The sequence below is a fragment of the Gallinula chloropus genome (genome assembly GCF_964237585.1).
Source record: "Gallinula chloropus genome assembly, chromosome: 6".
NCBI lineage: Eukaryota > Metazoa > Chordata > Aves > Gruiformes > Rallidae > Gallinula > Gallinula chloropus.
Genome location: NC_140091.1, coordinates 32024830 through 32041836, shown reverse-complemented (window position 1 = coordinate 32041836; position 17007 = coordinate 32024830). Strand labels below are relative to the sequence as shown.

Genomic DNA, 17007 nt, shown 5'->3' with positions numbered 1-17007 from the left:
TGCTTCAGGTTTTGTGCATCAAAACAGAATTTATACAGAAAGTGTGATGCCTTCAGTATGTTGGTATCGTGTGAACTAACTGTGCTGTAACTAGACATTTGGAATGTAGTACTCAAAGCATGGCAGTATTTCAAATATGCAAATAATCTAACTGTAGATAATAAAAAGAACCACCAGGAAAAAAAAAAAGAGATGTTTTCAACCTAAATGTTACAAGCAGTATGGGGCATCATTCCATTTCTATCACTCAATGCATAGTACAAAGCAGTGAAATAGTATTAAATTGACATAAGGCACATAATCTGTGTTGGAACTATAATGTCAATTAAAAATAGCATGTAGAAATGTCAGTGCCCCCTGAAAAATTAAACTAAAACCTCAGAAGACATAAGGAATGGAATGTCTTGAAATGCTTTCAAGAGAGATCATTTTATTTGAAACCATGTAAATTGTAATGATGAGAACCATTGTTTTTCAGAATGGGATTGTCACAATTCCAAAGTCCACAAAAGCAGAAAGGATACAGGAGAACTGCAAGGTAAGATTTGGTTATCTGCCCAGGTCTGACTAACACCTGAGTTACTGCTTTTAATACCTTGCTTTGCCTGCCCATTTTCCTGTACCAGTTCTAAATTGGGGCAACTGAGTTAAACTTTGCAAGTTATAGTACCATAAAATTACTGCAGTGTAGCAGAAAATAATTCGCCAATGTCAGGAACCAGCTGGAGAGTTAATCACTGTATGTAAAAAATACCCACAGTATGACCACAGTAAGATTATTTATTACTGGACTGATTGCAGAACTTCCAGTTATGGTTAGGTCCTTTTGTGACAGGCACATATGTTGTATGTATGACATGGTATGAAAGCTCTAAGGCTCCCTTGGGGACATCCCAGATAGAGACCTTCTATGAAATCACAGCCCTGCTGGAGCCAACTCTTCCCCTGCCTTCTTCACAGCCCTGCTGGAGCCAACTCTTCCCCTGCCTTCTTCCTTTTACTCAACTCACAGAGAAGGTCCCAGCATGAAGGGGATGGACAAAGAAAAGCAGGGAAACAAATGAGGATTTGCAGCATGATTCCCCCAGCCTATTTTTTTCCCATTTCCAAATGCTTTTAACTCATTAGTTCAGTGTTCTCTCAGTTTCTCTAATCTGCAAGTGTGCTTTCTTTGGGGGTGGGGAGGGGAAACCGCAACAACCTTATTACCACTATCAAAAATATCGTAGGGGTATGAACTGTTTGGCAAATCAGGAAGAAACTTTGTAAGATAGGAAACTTCTGTCTGCTAGTTAAACCACTGTGTAGGTTTAAATCCACATACATGCAATGAGGATTTCTCCTGGTGACTATGCCTGTTTATATAGCTCCTGTCTTGACTATTTATTCTGACATACACACTGCCTTCTGTGGTACTATATGGTGAACCAGATCAGAGAACAAAACTGAGTCAAAAATCCTTCCTGATGAATTTTATTTTCCCCAGTGATATTTAAATCCAGGTTACCTCTGTTTTTTTTATGGAGTTTACTCTTTGGCCTCACCAATTCATTTCACACAATTGATGGGAGGGAATGCATCGCAGCAAAACTTAAAACACTTTTAATGAAGAGGAGGAAGGGAGAAACTGGCACAGTTACCAGGTGGTTTTCATCACACCTTCCCCCCTGACTTCTGGCTGCCGCCATACCTGTGTGTTGGCCTGAGTCTCTACCACTTCTAGTGAAGTTGGTGACAGCATGGACCTCATTAAGCCCTCAGTACATCATTTATAGTATTTCTAGTTCTCTGGCCAGTCCCTAGATTACTGGTTTAGGTTTAAAAAGCTTCAGCACTGAGATTTGACTACAAGGGCCAATCCAGCAAACAGTTGATTGCTCGATAGTGTAGGATGGGAAGAGCTCATTTGGCAGCAGTTCATGCTCCACAGGATCTTTTTATTGAGTATGGAGGTGCTCTGACAGTGACCACAGGCTGACTTAAAGCAGCGTCAGTTCTGAAGCAATAATGTTTGAACAAGACACCTACTGAGGACACACTGACAGCGCCATTCATGTTGCAGGTCTGCCCACAGGAGAGGTCGGTGGCTGGTAAGAACCTGTGCATGAAGACAGGTGGCTGCTCCTGAGTTAGAACTGAGGCTCTGTGGCTCTGTGTTGGCTGTTGCTGCATTAGCTGATCCGTGCCTGTACATGTAGATATGATAGACGTAGCCTTTGGTTTGCTAGCATTTGACTGTCCTCATACCTTCTAATAACTCTCTTTGGCTAAAGGTCTGAGGAAAAGAGCTGTAACACTCCAGACCAAACATTGGGATCCAAGTGAAACACTAAGCTCAGGTTTCTGGAGGGATTGCAGTCAGGGTATTCATATACCACTGGCAGTGGCCATATAGATGCGAAAACCAGCTGTGATGCTACCATTGTCTTGGAGCCTTGCCTGAGGCCACAGTGCTGCACAACAGTCTTAAGAGTCTACAAATAAAGGTGAGTTGCAAAAGCAGCAAAGGGCCCAGCAAAGCTGCAGCTTAATGGAATGTTTGACCATGACAAAGCATAGGAAGAATTTCCATAAGGAAAAATACAAAAAAAGTCTGCCTCACACTTAAACGAATCATAGTCAGTTTAAAGAACAGAAGCACTCCTGATTCTCTCTGTGTTCCTGATGTTAACTATATATGCTTGTCTGTAGGTGTTTGATTTTACAATAGCAGAAGATGATACTGAAATTCTGAATGGACTGCATGATGGGAGACATGTGTCCTGGGACCCAAGCCTTGTTGTGTGAATGAAGGTTTGAACTTTCTCCTTTGTCAGTCACCAGTGAGTCACACAGTGTAACTTAAATTCAGAGAAAGTTCCAGTAGAGTATAATTGTAAGATTAATGCCTTCTATTAATAACTTCTTTCAAATCCTTAATATTGGTAAGAGATAAAAGATACTTTTGAGTGTAGCACTTTTGTACAGAGATCTAATGTTTCCATCTGAGATCCTGACTCATTGAAGCCCATGCAAAACCTTTTATTTATGCCACTGACCCTGAATCAGACCATTTAATCAGAGTGTGAGATACCCCCTTCTTTAAAAATGTAAGGAAAAAAAAAAGCTACCTACTGGTGTACAACATAGGTGTTAACTGCAAAGTAATTTTTCAAGTACTTTCTTCAAAGGATAAAACGTACGAAGAAGAAAATCTCCATTAAAAATATAATCTCTGTAGAAGAAGCAATATCTGAGCATCACACACAAAAGTTTTAGGCATGTTATTTCATAATAATGGCACTGACCCAGAGGGGTCTGTGTGTATGATTTACTAGCCAGTAGGTGTAACAGAGTACACCTTCCCTCTTCCCGGAGAAGTCCATGTACAAGCAAACTCTGCATGGCTAGGAGTTGAGCAGCAACCTCTAAGAGCCAAAGCAGGTTCTTTGTTCATACTGATCTTTTTCAGTTACTGGCAGTTCTGGTGAGCTTTGTGTAGCTTTTAGTGAGAATTAGTTTAGCTTTCATTTTGGATTTGTCCAGGAAATCTCATTAGGAGACTATACGGTCCCCGAGACTTTCTTCTAAAATACATATTTCTATAAATGGGTTCAGATAGGTATATAGTTTACAGATCTGCATCTGCAGAGTCTTTTATCGTCTGAGTATTCAAATTCTAGTCACATTGCTTCGATATTTTAGGAGTTCCTGTGTCTAGAAAGGTATGGAAAACCTGAGTATGATTTATATTGTGTGTGGACTTCCTGAGGCAGTTTTCCCAGTGCTGTTCTGCTTTAGTCATACCGTGAAACAAAGCTCCTTAGTTTTTTATCAAGAAGTGAGTTACAGCAATCATGCAGGCTAGCCTGCATTGTTTGTCCTCAAAGTAGAGCTTCTGTACAGCTTGGCTGAAATGCAGGCAAACTTACCTTTTTGATAACAGCTCCTCAGAATAGTTGGCTGTTTTTTCCTGGTAAACGTTTCTGTGAAAATTTCTCTAGAATCACTGATGTATTGTTTATTATTTTAAAACACAAGACATGCTGTGCTCACTAATAACCCTGCAATGTACTGTTCCAAGAAAGATCCACAATATCCACAGGAAGGTTATTTTCTAGAGGTTCAAGTGCGACCTGCAGTTCAGGGTCTTTCAGCATCTGGGAATGCTACTTGGGGTGTCTGAGAAGAGCTATGCACGTGGCTTAACTGTTGTGGTGAGGGGTTCAATAGCTCCAAAAAGTAAAGCTTGCTTATAAACTTAAGGTTAACTTTTAGGCTTTTTTTAGCTTTTGCAGAAAATTGTGGCTAAGTAAAAATTAGCAAGATTGCCCAGAAGTAAACCTTTCTAGCAGTGGTCATCAGGTAATCCAGTTTTTGAAAAGTCTCTTAGTAGAATAATACCTTAGCAGTGTGGGAAAAAAATACCTGTTACTGTGCTGTTGAGGCTCTCCTTGCTTCAGGGATGATTTGAAGTCCTAAGAGGACTAGAAGAGAATGGTGCCCGGTATTCACTCCCTGTGGCTTTCCAGCAGAGAAGAATTTCACAGAACTGACAAAACAGAAGTTGAAGTTTTACCTCTAGTTGTTGAGTGAGAGAGACATCAGATTGACACACTATTTCCAACACAAATGATGCATACAGAGTAAACCAAATCTTTGTGTGGTGGCAAATTCTAGTCTCAGTGTTACCAAAACAGCCTCAGTTAGGACTAGTTACATGGCAGTTGCATGGACTAGTTACATGTTCTTGAGTTGGTCAGAACAGCTCTGTTTTCTTTTCTGCACTTAACTTCTGACTGATGACGTCCCTGTTCTGAGCTAAACAGAAATAAACCAGGTGGTTTTTGAGTCATCTCGACACAGATGACTTCAGGCTGCAGTGAGGATGGTTTCCTAACTCATGGTATGTTTCATTCTTCCCTCTATCAAACAGATGTGACAGTGGTTTTTATGTCTGCATCTGCTTCTGCTAGGAAGTCAAGCCACCGTTTTCTGTGATCTAGGTAGTGGCATCTAAGCAGTATGCTGAGTAATGAAAGGAATGATCAGAAAGGAATGATAGAAATAGTATTACTAAAAAAGCATTCTTAAGGACCAGCTGTGGCAAGTTGCCATTTCAAGCTGATACTTTCCTCCCTACCTTCAAACTTAATTGTTGTCACTTCAGGACTTTTTCTGTGTTGTTTTTGGGGGTTTGTCTTGTAATCTTTCCTAGCAATTCCTTTGCTACAAGGTAGTGGCTTACATCTACAGAAGAGTTTAATTTTAACTGTGTACAAAGTCAAGTGAGGCAATACAAGCTTTTTAAGTGCCAGGACTCAGCTGTCCCATGCTATCTTTCTCCCAGGTGAGGTGTGCAGTGTTGCACGTTTTGCCATCACTAGTAGCCATTGTGTTCTGCCAGAAGCAGTAATTAAGAGTCAGCAATCTTATCTTCTGTGTGCTTGGGATTCATCACTGGAGCCTTTCCTTTTAATATGCTATTCACAAGTGTTTTACTATGTTAGTTAATTTAGACTCATTGAGCAAATCCTCTTTTACTTTGAGCAGGTTGCAAAGGAAACACTCAATGGATTCATACACTCTGCTCCTCTTAACAATTGAGTTCACATTACAGAGGTGGTAGATGGTTTTCTTTATAAGTAAAGGCTGCTAAAAAGTGAAATCTGCATCACCTCATGTAAATGAACATTTCTAAAGAACCAAGAACTTTGATGACAGTATAAAGAAATTGGGAAGTAAACAGTAGTGAGATTTAGGGGTAGCTGTGAAGTGTGGTTTTCTGTAACAGACACAGAACCTGGAAGACCAGAAGGATATTACAGTGCTAAACATACAAAATGAAGACATTTAACTCCACTTTTTTTTTTTTTTTCATCTTTGGTCAGCCTGGAGGTGCTCATTTTTTAACTTGGGGGTTTGTTTTGTTTGGCTTTCCTCTTTATTTCAGAATTCATCCCTCAAGTGAATTCTTGGAACTGTATGTGTATTCTTCCCAAGGGCTGGAACTCCTCCTCTTGCCTGTGTTTCTGTAAGACAAGCTCTCTCCAGAGAGAAAACAACTTCACCTTTCTGCATCGACCTTTTTTAAGATACAGCAGTGCATCCATTTTACCAGTGCAACCCATCACCTTGCCAACAAGAACAGGAAACAGATCTGAAAATGGAAGGCACTTTTTGTTCCATGTTAGGTGGGGTCAGTGCTGATAGCGACTGACTGGGGTTTCACTGCCATACATGGCAGTGACTGACAACCTGTCTAGCTGAGGTAAACCAGGCAGCAAGCGTTGGGCAGCAAGTGCATTCAGGTAGCTTTGCAGGAGCACTGTGGCTCTTCATGGAAGGGAACTTTCAGTTTGTTTTTCCTTTCCTCCTTTGTTTCAAGAGAGCCAGTGAGAGGGTGAGGCCATCGTCTCTGCAGGCCAGCGGCTTCCTGCCTGGGTCAGGGGGGCTCCTGCTCCCGCTCCTGCCCCTTTCCGAATGTCATCTTTCCAACCGCAGGCGATGAAGGCACCTCAGCACCTTTAGTTGGAAGATAATGGGAATGGGTTTGTGAAAATGTTTTTAAATCAGGTGGCAGAAGTGTTTCTATTGCAGCTGACCCCCAACATAACTTCCAGTACATTACTTCTGCAGCTAGCATGTGTAAGAAACTCTAATCCTGATGAATTCACAGGTCCACTGGGCCAGGCAGACTGCCTTTGTTTTCCACTGTGGTTAACACCAGATGAGTCTCTTTTTTTTTTTTTTTTACCATAGCAGTGCTGAACTGTTCTGGTAAGAAAGCTGACATTAGCCTCAGGTTTCTGAAAACATGGAGAAGCTCTGCTGACACTACCTGAACACAAGCAGTTAACTCTACCCACATTGCCACACCCCTGAGCTTTGAAGCTCATCTGACTGGGAGGTGGGGGAAGAAGAGCAGACAAGCCAACCTTCTGGCAACCTTTTGTGTTGCTGTGCTGGGAGACTTTTTTCTTCACTGAATCTTTTGGCACTTTTTGCAACTTCCATTAAGATGTCTGCACTTTGTAAAGAAAATGTGGGTATTTGCACTGCCTTGTAAGCCATGCAGCCCAAGGTTGCTTATCTATCTGCAGCATCACATAGGACTAATTACAACTTCCAGGACATTTCAGGGCAGTAATGACTTCTAAGGGGCCTGAAAATGAGTACTGCCTCCAAAACTTGCTACTATCCATTGAAGAAAAACAATAAACAAACCCCACAAAGCCAGACATTAATTTAAATCAGTGATGCTGATACTACTTCCCCGTGATGTAAGACACATCTCTCTGTACCCCACTGTAGGCAAGGCCAGTGCTGGGGCATGTGCTGCTCTAAGCAGCGTTGCCCAGACCCATTGTGCTGATCTCCATCGCTGTGCCCAAGAGGAATAGGTAGTAGTGGCTTTGCTACTCAGTGCCCTCTGAGACCCAGCCAGTACCTGAACTGCTAATAGGAAATTCAAGAGTATATTAGCAGCATTATCATCCTATTAATGAATGCTCTATTATTTTCTCCAGCACTACATTTCCAGGACTTTCTAGATGAGGCTTTAAAATTCCAGCATAATGAACTAGTGCTGAGTTCATAACTTGGCTGTGAAATTTGGAGGGGGTGGAGGGACCATACAATTACTTTCATGGTTTCCCAGTACCAAGAAGAGCAGAGATGGTTGGTTTGGTTTGGTTTGGCTTTTTTCTTTTTTCTATTAATTCATTCTTCCCTAAGGATTCTTCATGACCTGGGTTCATCCCAGTGAATAAGCATAATGCTGCCAAGATGAACTTACAGTAAATCACTTGCATTCAGTCCAGTATACAGGTGGTGGAAGATTAACCTGAAGCATAGCTGTCAAGATCATACATATCCTGTGCTATAAATTAACTTACCTGATGTTAAAAGAAGTGTATTTAATATAATTTCATATTTAATTGCAAAAATTATCACAGTTGGTTTTCATTTGGTTTTGTGGGGGTTTTCCCCAGGAAATTGTTATTTTGCTGCTTCCTCCCCCCCAAAAAAAACCACCCTCAACCCTATTAGAGATAAGTAACATCTGTGATCTGCCAATTAATTGTGAATTTTCCTTCTAAAATTTCTGTTCCTTCAGAACAGTGTGGTACATCAATGTCTCCAGTAAACCCTAGAGGAAAGGGCACAGTAGGACTATAGTTGGCTTATCTGTATCCCTGGAATAAAAAATTAACCTTCAAAGAGTTTTTTAATGCATTATAGCTTAATTACTGCAGAACTTCTGCCAGACTTTAATGCACCTATCTGATCACAATACCTTGTGCTATGGCTTTGGGTGCAATGATACCAGATAAAACTATTTCATGTCAGTTCCTCAACTACTATAATTCTTTCCTCTTTGATTTCAGCTTTTTCCTAATGTTATGTTCAGCTTAGTGACCTAAAAATAAAGTACAAATTCTCACAAATATTTTTACAATAACCTTTTAAAACACAAATGTCATTTAATTAATATAAATGAATTAAATTAAAATAAAACCAGCCCACCTAAATTACAGATTGTTAACACCAAACAAATGTATGCTTTAGTCTTTGCAGTGTCTTCAGCACTTTCTTCTTGGAGGAAGAAGATAGGGAATCTTGGAACACTATGAATATCAACAGAAAATGAATTCATCTGACCCATCCGCTGTGGGAAGGGTGATTTAAGACCAGATGGTTCTATACTGCAAAAGTGATGCAAGTGAAATTGTTTTCTTGTGTACTCAGATTAATAAATATCAGTCAAAATCACTATCAATGGATTGTATTGACTGTTAGGTTGGCAAATTAATAAAAACATTTAGTTTACTCTCTTTCTGTGTTACTTTCGTACCGGTAACAAAAAGTATTCCAGCATTTTCTCTGCTTTCTGGACACTTTCTGGCATATTATACAGGCTGAGCTCTCACAGTATTAGAATTGCTTCCTCTGCCTGCGTGTACTTGATTTGTTCATAGGTGTTACAACAGTCCTGTTTATGTTTTTTCTTCCTTACAGATTTTGGGGAGTATTAGTTACTTAAAGACCCAGATAAGAACATGCTGCAAGTTACATAGATCTTGAAAAAATATTCAGTGTGGAATATTGTTTGGGGCTTGCTACAGCAACTTAATCTTTGTACAGTATTTTTTATGTTTCTTCTAGGTACAAGAATCTTGGTGGATTCTGCAGTCCACTTGGTACTTTCTTTGTGAGCAGAGCTGTTCCTTTGGTAGTGTTTCAAGGATCCCCAGTGTTGACCAAGCGCATCAAGGAAGAATGGCTCTGTTCTGTGGGTGAAGTTGCATCAGGGTGAATGAAAGGCTAACTGGAAAATTAAAGGGTTTTTTTGAAGGTACAGAAGAATAATCTGCTGGAGAAAAAATCCTTTGCTAATCTGTCTTGGAGGGATTTTATGTATCTTTTCAAGACGAGTACTGTTTAGATGCTAGCTGCTCATCTGATGCAATCATGAGCTGTTCAGCAGTGCTAACCTCTGACACCACCAGAAGACTGTCTTCTGGTGGTGTCAGAGGCAACCCCTCAATCTGTTAGTACACAGGCTTTGGGAATTCCCCAGCTTGCAACTCCTCATCTGACAAGATCAAAGCATTTTTGTGCAAGAAGACTGCTGTGTAACTGGCCAGATCTCTGAAATCCCCACTGCCCCAGAGTTCCAATAAGCGTCTACAGGAGCTTTGGCTCTCACAGGTAGGCAATAGTTTTAATTTTTTATGCTAAACCCTAAACCATATTCATCCTGAAAACTCAAGTAGGCCATTGTGTGGGCCTTTCTCCTTATTCTGACTGGAGGCAGCTCAGAGTCAAGTTCTAAGGAGATAGGTAGGTAGATAGATAGATAGATAGATAGATAGATAGATAGATAGATAGATAGATATAAATAAATTATACCCTGGGTTTCTGTAGTGTATTTCATACAAGTACAAGCTTCCTTACTACTGGATCTGGTGGTTGGGAGAGCGCTGAGAAAAGTTCTTGCTCTGTTGGTGAGGGTGGAGTTTACCCCTGGTGTAGGTCACACACTTACCAGCATACTTCTGGCAGACTTGACTAGACCAACCTGCATGTAACCTGTGTTGGTGTTTCAGCCTTTGTAAGGAGGGTGCAACCTGTGCACTTAACCTATCATCTCTGAGGTTTTCAACAGCTGGTGTGGCTTCATTTACCTGAGAAGAATGAAGCTGTATTTCAATTTCCTCTCTGCTCAGATGGCAAGAGGGATGTGAACGTGTGTGGTCATCTATTTTTAATGATGCTTTTTGTGATACAAATACTCAGTGGAACTGAAACTGCCCAGGTATTTTACACCACCTCTGACATAACTTGTTGGATGTCACATTTCAGAGTTGAGGGCCTCTCAGTTGGCTAACCAGCAACTTTTAACATGAAAGCCTATACATCTGACTGCTGAAACCCTGAGTCATTCTGTCCTTTAATTAAAGCACGGTCCTTTAAAATGTTCCTCATGCTTAAAATAATAAGAGAATTCTTTCCTAGAGTAAAATGCTTAATGAATATACTTTAATTTATGTAGTGTTCTCTATAAATTAGCTAAATAAGGGGGAAAGTTTGAAATATCTGGGGTATGCCAGGCAGTTGCAGGGGATGCATATGTCAACCTCAAGCATGATTTATCTTGAATTACAACTGTCAGAATGCAACGGCTGTGTTTTTCTCCAGGCTCTCAGGAGGCCAAGCATCTAGTTTCTTGCTCTTTCACAGAATGGTAAGGGCTGGAAGAGAGCTGGAACGATCTGAGTCCAACTCCCCCCTCCCCTCCCGCCCCCCCTCTCCCGCCAGAGCAGGATCACCCAGATTAGGTCACAGAAGAACGTGTCCAGGCAGGTTGTGAATGTCTCCAGAGAAGGAGACTCCACAGCCTCTCTGGGCAGCCTGTCCCAGTGCTCTGTCACCCTCACAGTGAGCAAGTGTGTTGTTTTGTCTGTCTTTTTGGTGGCAGAGTAGATGTCAGTGTAATTTATCTGAGTCAATCCAGGAGAGGTGTGGGGCAATTGAAGCGTGACTGTCAGCATACAGGAGAGGGACTCTACTCCTGAGGGTAGAGTTACTGTCTTTACGAGGAAAGCTGCTTCCCCACAACAACTGCTACTGCCAAGTGATGGGTGCAGTGCTGCCAACTATGAGATGAAATACATTGAGCTCTGCTCTATTGTGATAGTCTTTTGCATTTCACTTTGAAGTGGAGTTAGAGGATGGAGCAAAGAAGGAAGAGGAAAAAATTCTGCCTAAGTGCAGCAGTAGATTACCCCCAGAGTTGGAATTTCCCATTCAGTGAGGTGTGTTTTCTTTTAAAAGTTTGAGGAGAGGATTTATAAACCCTCAACTCAGGTAGCCTCTCTGCAATAGCATCCACCACTGTGAGTAGCTGTGACTGGCCATTTTAAAAACTGACTTTGAAACTGTTACTTGTACTTGCAAACACCTATGTATGTTGCTCCCTCCTCTCCCTCTTCAAGGATAGTTTTTGCACATGGGAACAGCAACACTAGGTCATGTTTGCCAGTGGCATGGAGTTCCCTGTTGGCCTCCCTCCAGTGCTGACTTCTGCCTTTACGGTGCGCTGTCTGGCACCCAGCCCTGCCCTGTCGGGATGAGACTTACACTGCACCGCGGGAGGCTGCAGGCCATGAGCGTGGGTGACACCCTGCAGCTACCGGGCCTGCCAGGGCAAAAACACCCCTCTGCCTGGCCCCAGCTTGGCGCAGGGGCAAAAGGCAAGAGCCTCTTCCAGTTATTTCCTTACCTCTCTGTCTCCCTCCCGTTGGCAGCAGGGTCGTTGGGACGTAGGCCTGCTGTGCCGACCTAAAGGGGTGGAAAAAGAGGGGGGGAGTTGCCCACGTGCACCCCCAAGGCTCAGAGGCCGAAGTGGGAGCTGCCCCCCCCACCCCCCCACCCCCACCCCCCTGCACTATTCCAGGCAGCACTAGGCAAGCCGCCGCCTTCTCCCAGGGGAGGTGTGGCAGGAGCGGGGCGGGCGGCGGCAGGAGCGCAGCGGGAGCTGCACCGGCGGCAGAGAGGGGGCGGGCGGCAGGAGCGTGGTGGCGAAGGCTGGACCGCCGGCAAGAGCGCGGCAGGAAAGGGGCCGGCGGCGGGAGCGTGTACGGGACGTCCCCTCCCCGGGGCCGGGCGGGGCGGCAAGACTTGTGGGTTCGAGTCGCCGTCGGGGCGCTGCGAGCTCTCGGGCTGGCCGTGCGGGTCCTTTTGCGGGTCCAATCAGGGAGGAGTGAGGAGGGCTAATCGGAAACGGGGTGGAGAGCAGCGGCTGCGGAATCATTAAAATCGCCGAGCCCCCGGCCCGGCCGCGCCGCGGGACTGGCTCCGCAGACACGCAAGATGTGCAGGGCAGAGATGGGCTCCGCTTGGCGCTTGAGCGAGGTAAGGCTGGGGGACCCGCGCACCGCGGGGCCGCTCCGCGAAGCCGGGGGTCGCCTCTGGCTACCGGGGCCGCCACTCGCCTTTCGGTGCGTCGTGTCCCCCCCCCTCCGCCCCGAAGGTCCCGAAGCAAAAGAGGAGAGGGGGGCCGTTCGGGACCCGCCGTGCCGGGCTTGGTGCCGCGACCGGCGGGGCCGGTGCGGGACAGGAGCGGGGCGTGCTGGAGACCGCAGCGGTGCAGGAGCGGGGCGGGCTGGGGCTCGGGAGCGGAGCGGGGAGCCTGGCCCCTGGCCTCGCACCTCCGGCTTTGCCCCGCTTAGGCAGTAGTTTAACAGCCCTGCCCGTTCTTCCCTTGCGTGATCTCTCTTTACGTGCCCACTAGAAAATAGTTATACATAAAGGGAGTTTCCCCTATATCAGCATTCCTTCATCGTGCCCATTTCAAAAGCTTGCAGTGCTAGTTATTCAAATGCGAGGTATTGTTTTGCTCTCCTTTGTTTCAGACGCACAGGATGGGCTTGCTAGCTACCTGGTTTTTTTTTTTCTCCCCCCGAAACTTTTTCTGCTGTGGGTTTTGTAAAGCACGATCGTTTTTTTGTTTAGCAAGGACACTCCTTTCCTGTTTGCAGCTTTGTGATACGTGATATTCTCTTGCTTATGTGTACATCGGTGAATTCACCGCTCTTTGAGACGGCATCAGTAAATTGCCTAACTGCGCCCTTCCAAAACACGCTCAGACTATTAATGGAGAAGAATGCAGGTCTCCTGTCAGGTAATTTCTGTGCAGGCTTTCACCCATTTGCAGTCAAATCAAATCAAGCCCTTTGCTTCTCTGCATCTCTGCTGTTGTACTATAAGGTGTTTCCTACTGAAGAAAAAGTTAGGCTGGGACTTATTGCTGGGGAGCTTTGAGATCTTTCACATCGGAGGAAGTCCAGGAAAGCAGTCCTTGCTGACTCCAGTTTGCCTGTTCAGCTCTGCAGGACAGAACTTTGTCCTACTAGTTCTACCTACTGAGTATACACCTACCTGTCTTTTAAATGTATTTTAACAGCTGAATGAAACCGATTCCTGTGCGATTGCATTTATGACTCTGCTGTACGATTGAAGTAGCAGCTGTGTTACACTGTTTGCCTTTCATCCTGTAACTCCGGGCTTTGTGTCTCCTCTTCTCAGGGCTGCGGTTTCTGAGGCTGTGCAGCAGTGCCGGGCAGGCTGCGGGGCCAAGGAGCTGCCGGGCAGCCACCCGCTGTGCGCTCGGTGTCACCATCCGGTGGCCGCTGGGGAAGCGGCGCCCAGCCGGGCACCATGAGCTCGGGCACCTTTGCCCCGCTGAAGGTCGTCAGCAACCCCGCCAACACCGATGTCAACTATGTCATCAAAGAGCATTATAATTACACAGGAAAGCTAAATGAGAATGCGGACAGTGGAATAAAAGTGACATCGGTGGTTTTTATCATCATCTGCTGCTTTATAATCTTGGAGAACATTTTTGTCTTGCTCACCATCTGGAAAACCAAGAAGTTTCACAGACCCATGTACTATTTCATCGGGAACTTGGCTCTTTCAGACTTGCTGGCTGGCGTGGCTTATACTGCCAACCTCCTGCTATCTGGACACAAAACCTACAGCCTTACCCCCGCCCAGTGGTTTGTAAGAGAAGGCAGCATGTTTGTTGCCTTGTCAGCTTCTGTGTTCAGCTTGCTGGCCATTGCAATTGAGAGATACATCACCATGCTGAAGATGAAACTCCACAATGGCAGCAACAGCTTCCGCTCCTTCTTGCTGATCAGCGCTTGCTGGGTTATCTCCGTGATACTCGGGGGACTCCCAATCATGGGCTGGAACTGCATCAGCCTCTTGTCCAACTGCTCCACCGTGCTGCCTCTCTACCACAAGCACTATATTCTCTTTTGCACCACTGTTTTCACTGGCCTGTTGCTATCTATCGTCGTCCTCTATTGCAGGATCTACTCCATGGTAAGGACTAGGAGCCGCAGGCTGACGTTTCGGAAGAACATCACCAAAGCTACCAGGAGCTCAGAAAAGTCACTAGCCTTGCTCAAGACAGTGATCATAGTCCTGAGCGCCTTCATTGCCTGTTGGGCTCCCTTGTTCATCCTGCTTTTACTGGATGTGGGGTGTAAAGTGAAGACCTGCCCGATCCTCTATAAGGCAGAGTATTTCCTAGTACTGGCTGTGCTCAACTCAGCCACCAACCCTATCATTTACACCCTGACAAACAAAGAGATGCGGAGGGCTTTCATCAAGATCCTGTGCTGCTGCAAGTGTCCCCCGGCAGATTCTGGGACCAAATTCAAGAGGCCCATCATCGGAGGGATGGAGTTCAGCCGGAGTAAGTCTGACAACTCCTCTCACCCACAGAAGGAAGAAGGCGACCACCCCGAAACTATCATGTCATCAGGCAATGTTACCTCATCCTCTTAGGAGTAACTTTGGGGTTATTTCAGAGCTTTCCTCTGAAATCGGGGAGCTGAGACGCCTCCCGCTCACAGCAGCAGCGCCGGGCTAAAGTGAGCAAGTAGCATTAGTTCTAATGAGGCAAACGGTGCACTTGTGAGGCTGGAGTTCAAGAAATGGGACAGACTGTTCTGGCTTGAAAATCTTTTTCCCTGGAGCATGTTTTGTCTTTGCACTGAGGCAGCTCAGGATTGTCAGGCGCATTCATATCCTGAAATCTCCTTAGTAACTCTGAAAGACTGATGCCTTGGTGAAATGATGCCTGGTGTGTGTGAGAGAAAGAGAGAGGGGGAGGAGGGAGACTGAGAATGAATCTTTCTTTTTTTTTCCCCTGTGAGAAGAATGTGAAGTTATTTCTCCTTTACTTGCAGCAAACCACTGACATAAAAGATCTTTCTGTACTGAGTTTGGTCATGGCTCTGGTTTCGTTGGTCAGAAGCGTTTGTTTAGCATGGAACAAGGAAAGAGATGACACAAGTACAGTTTAGACCGTGTACAAACAGAATTGGGCATCGTTTTCCAGAGCTTTTAGTTAAGTCGTAAGGTTTTATTTGCAGAGTCCAAAGCTGTTGGGGTTTTACTGAGCAAGGATAGCTGTGAATCTTTGCTGTTGGTCCATATGACATTTGAAGCCCAGGAGCCAGACTCGGCAGTTCCTTTCACCTCTACAATTCCACTGGCTGCGTTGGATTTTCTGGAGTAGCTGGGAGCAGCATTTGGCCCCGTACCACGATGCCTTGTTACTCTGTAGCGTTAAACTGCATTATCATGACAAACGCCAGGTAGAACTAAAGGTCATTTCTCTTTAAGGTGACTGAAAGTAAATCTAATGGTATAAGATACTATTAAACAGCAGCAGGGGTTTTGCCTAAGTTAAGAAGAGTTAAAAACTAAAGGGGCATTTCAGTGTCAGGTTCATAGTCTTTCAAAAGGTAAAGATAGGTCAGAGAATCTGAAAAGAGTTCTGTGAGTTTCAGAAAAACAAACGGAAAGTTGAAGTGAAATGACTATAGATAAATGCACTTCTATAACAAAAGGCATTACACTTTGGCACATTTTAATAATGTTTATAATTTCAGCAAACATGTCTGTATTTTATCAGTTCATGGAAGAAGTACCTGTCATTAAATTGAATGTATTTGTTTTACAGCATCATTTTTACTCCTCTATTTTTCTAACCTGTGCTAATGGGGTTGAATTTGTACAATGTAAATAGGTGAGTAAGATGCAGGAGTTTTCATGCACCTAGAGTATTACTATAACAAAAGTGGTATATCTGGGGTAGCTGAGAGCAAGTGGCTGATTCACAGCCATCAGCAATCCCTAGTGGTATTTTGTAAAATTTATCGCCTTTGTAGTAAAATTTCCAGTGCAATTGTTGTGTTGTTTTGTTTTGTTTGTTTGGTTTTTTTTCCCTGGTTTAAACATAGTATTTAAAATGTTTCTGACTTTTATTGTTCAATTTGCACATAGCTTTTTTTGACTTCTAAACATTAATAAACTGATTTTTTTAAAGATTCTGTTATCAGATTACTGGTAGTTTTGTCCTATTGTGGGGGTTTCATGCAAAGTGCGGCTTCGTGAGGACAAGTCAATGAAAGAATTCCTTGATTACAGTATATGCTGGTGTTACGCCAATCCTGTGGGGACTTAAGATGCATATTGCCACTTACAGGATCATGTAAAACACAAAATAAATGCTAGAATACAATTTGTCATCAGCAAGTGCTGTATCCATGAAATGCCATTAGAAGAATCTCTACAGTAGCAATTTTTCTCCAGCAGCTAATGAAGTACAAACAGAATTAAAACCAGATGCCTGCGTTTTTACCAGGACTGAGTAGAATCAAAGAAACCATTCACTTAGATCACTAAGACAAGTTGTAAGTTTAATTCTCAGCTTCCTGCAAACATCAAGGAAGGTTATGAAATGTGGAACGGTGGCCTCAGCTACGCAACTGCTGCAGCTCCATTGGATCCACCAGCCAAGGCTGTGGCAGTGTAGTTGAATAGGTACTGTGCTGCTTCTTCCAAAGGCTCGACTTCCCTTTCCTCTCCTGCAGCCATTCCCACTCAGTGTGACTTTTTAAGTTCCACGGAGCTCGTACAGGATGCAGTTGGAGTGTGAAG

General features: G+C 44.0%; 2 protein-coding genes across 3 annotated transcripts in view; both read left to right on the top strand.

Moving 5' to 3' along the window:
• Positions 1 to 8806, top strand: part of LOC311193221 (putative oxidoreductase ZK1290.5) — a 46359-nt gene extending 37553 nt beyond the window's left edge. Inside the window, exons 6-8 of one of the 2 annotated variants that reach the window (XM_084265965.1) lie at positions 479 to 538; positions 2692 to 2793; positions 8551 to 8806. In XM_084265965.1, the coding sequence (XP_084122091.1) occupies positions 479 to 538; positions 2692 to 2787 (156 nt within the window). In that variant the 3' untranslated portion in view covers positions 2788 to 2793; positions 8551 to 8806. Of the gene's footprint in view, positions 1 to 478; positions 539 to 2691; positions 2823 to 8550 lie in introns of both variants that reach the window. The other variant, XM_084265966.1, reaches the window with a different exon arrangement.
• Positions 8807 to 12330: 3524 nt separating this feature from the next.
• On the top strand, positions 12331 to 16394 carry S1PR1 (sphingosine-1-phosphate receptor 1). Its single transcript, XM_084266205.1, has 2 exons — positions 12331 to 12399; positions 13573 to 16394. The coding sequence occupies exon 2, from the start codon at positions 13705 to 13707 to the stop codon at positions 14842 to 14844; it is 1140 nt and encodes a 379-aa protein (XP_084122331.1). The 5' UTR covers positions 12331 to 12399; positions 13573 to 13704; the 3' UTR covers positions 14845 to 16394.
• Positions 16395 to 17007: the final 613 nt, after the last annotated feature.

What these genes read in the sequence shown, in the direction of transcription:
- S1PR1 (XM_084266205.1), top strand. Translation starts at nt 13,705, where the DNA reads ATGAGCTCGGGCACCTTTGCCCCGCTGAAGGTCGTCAGCAACCCCGCC.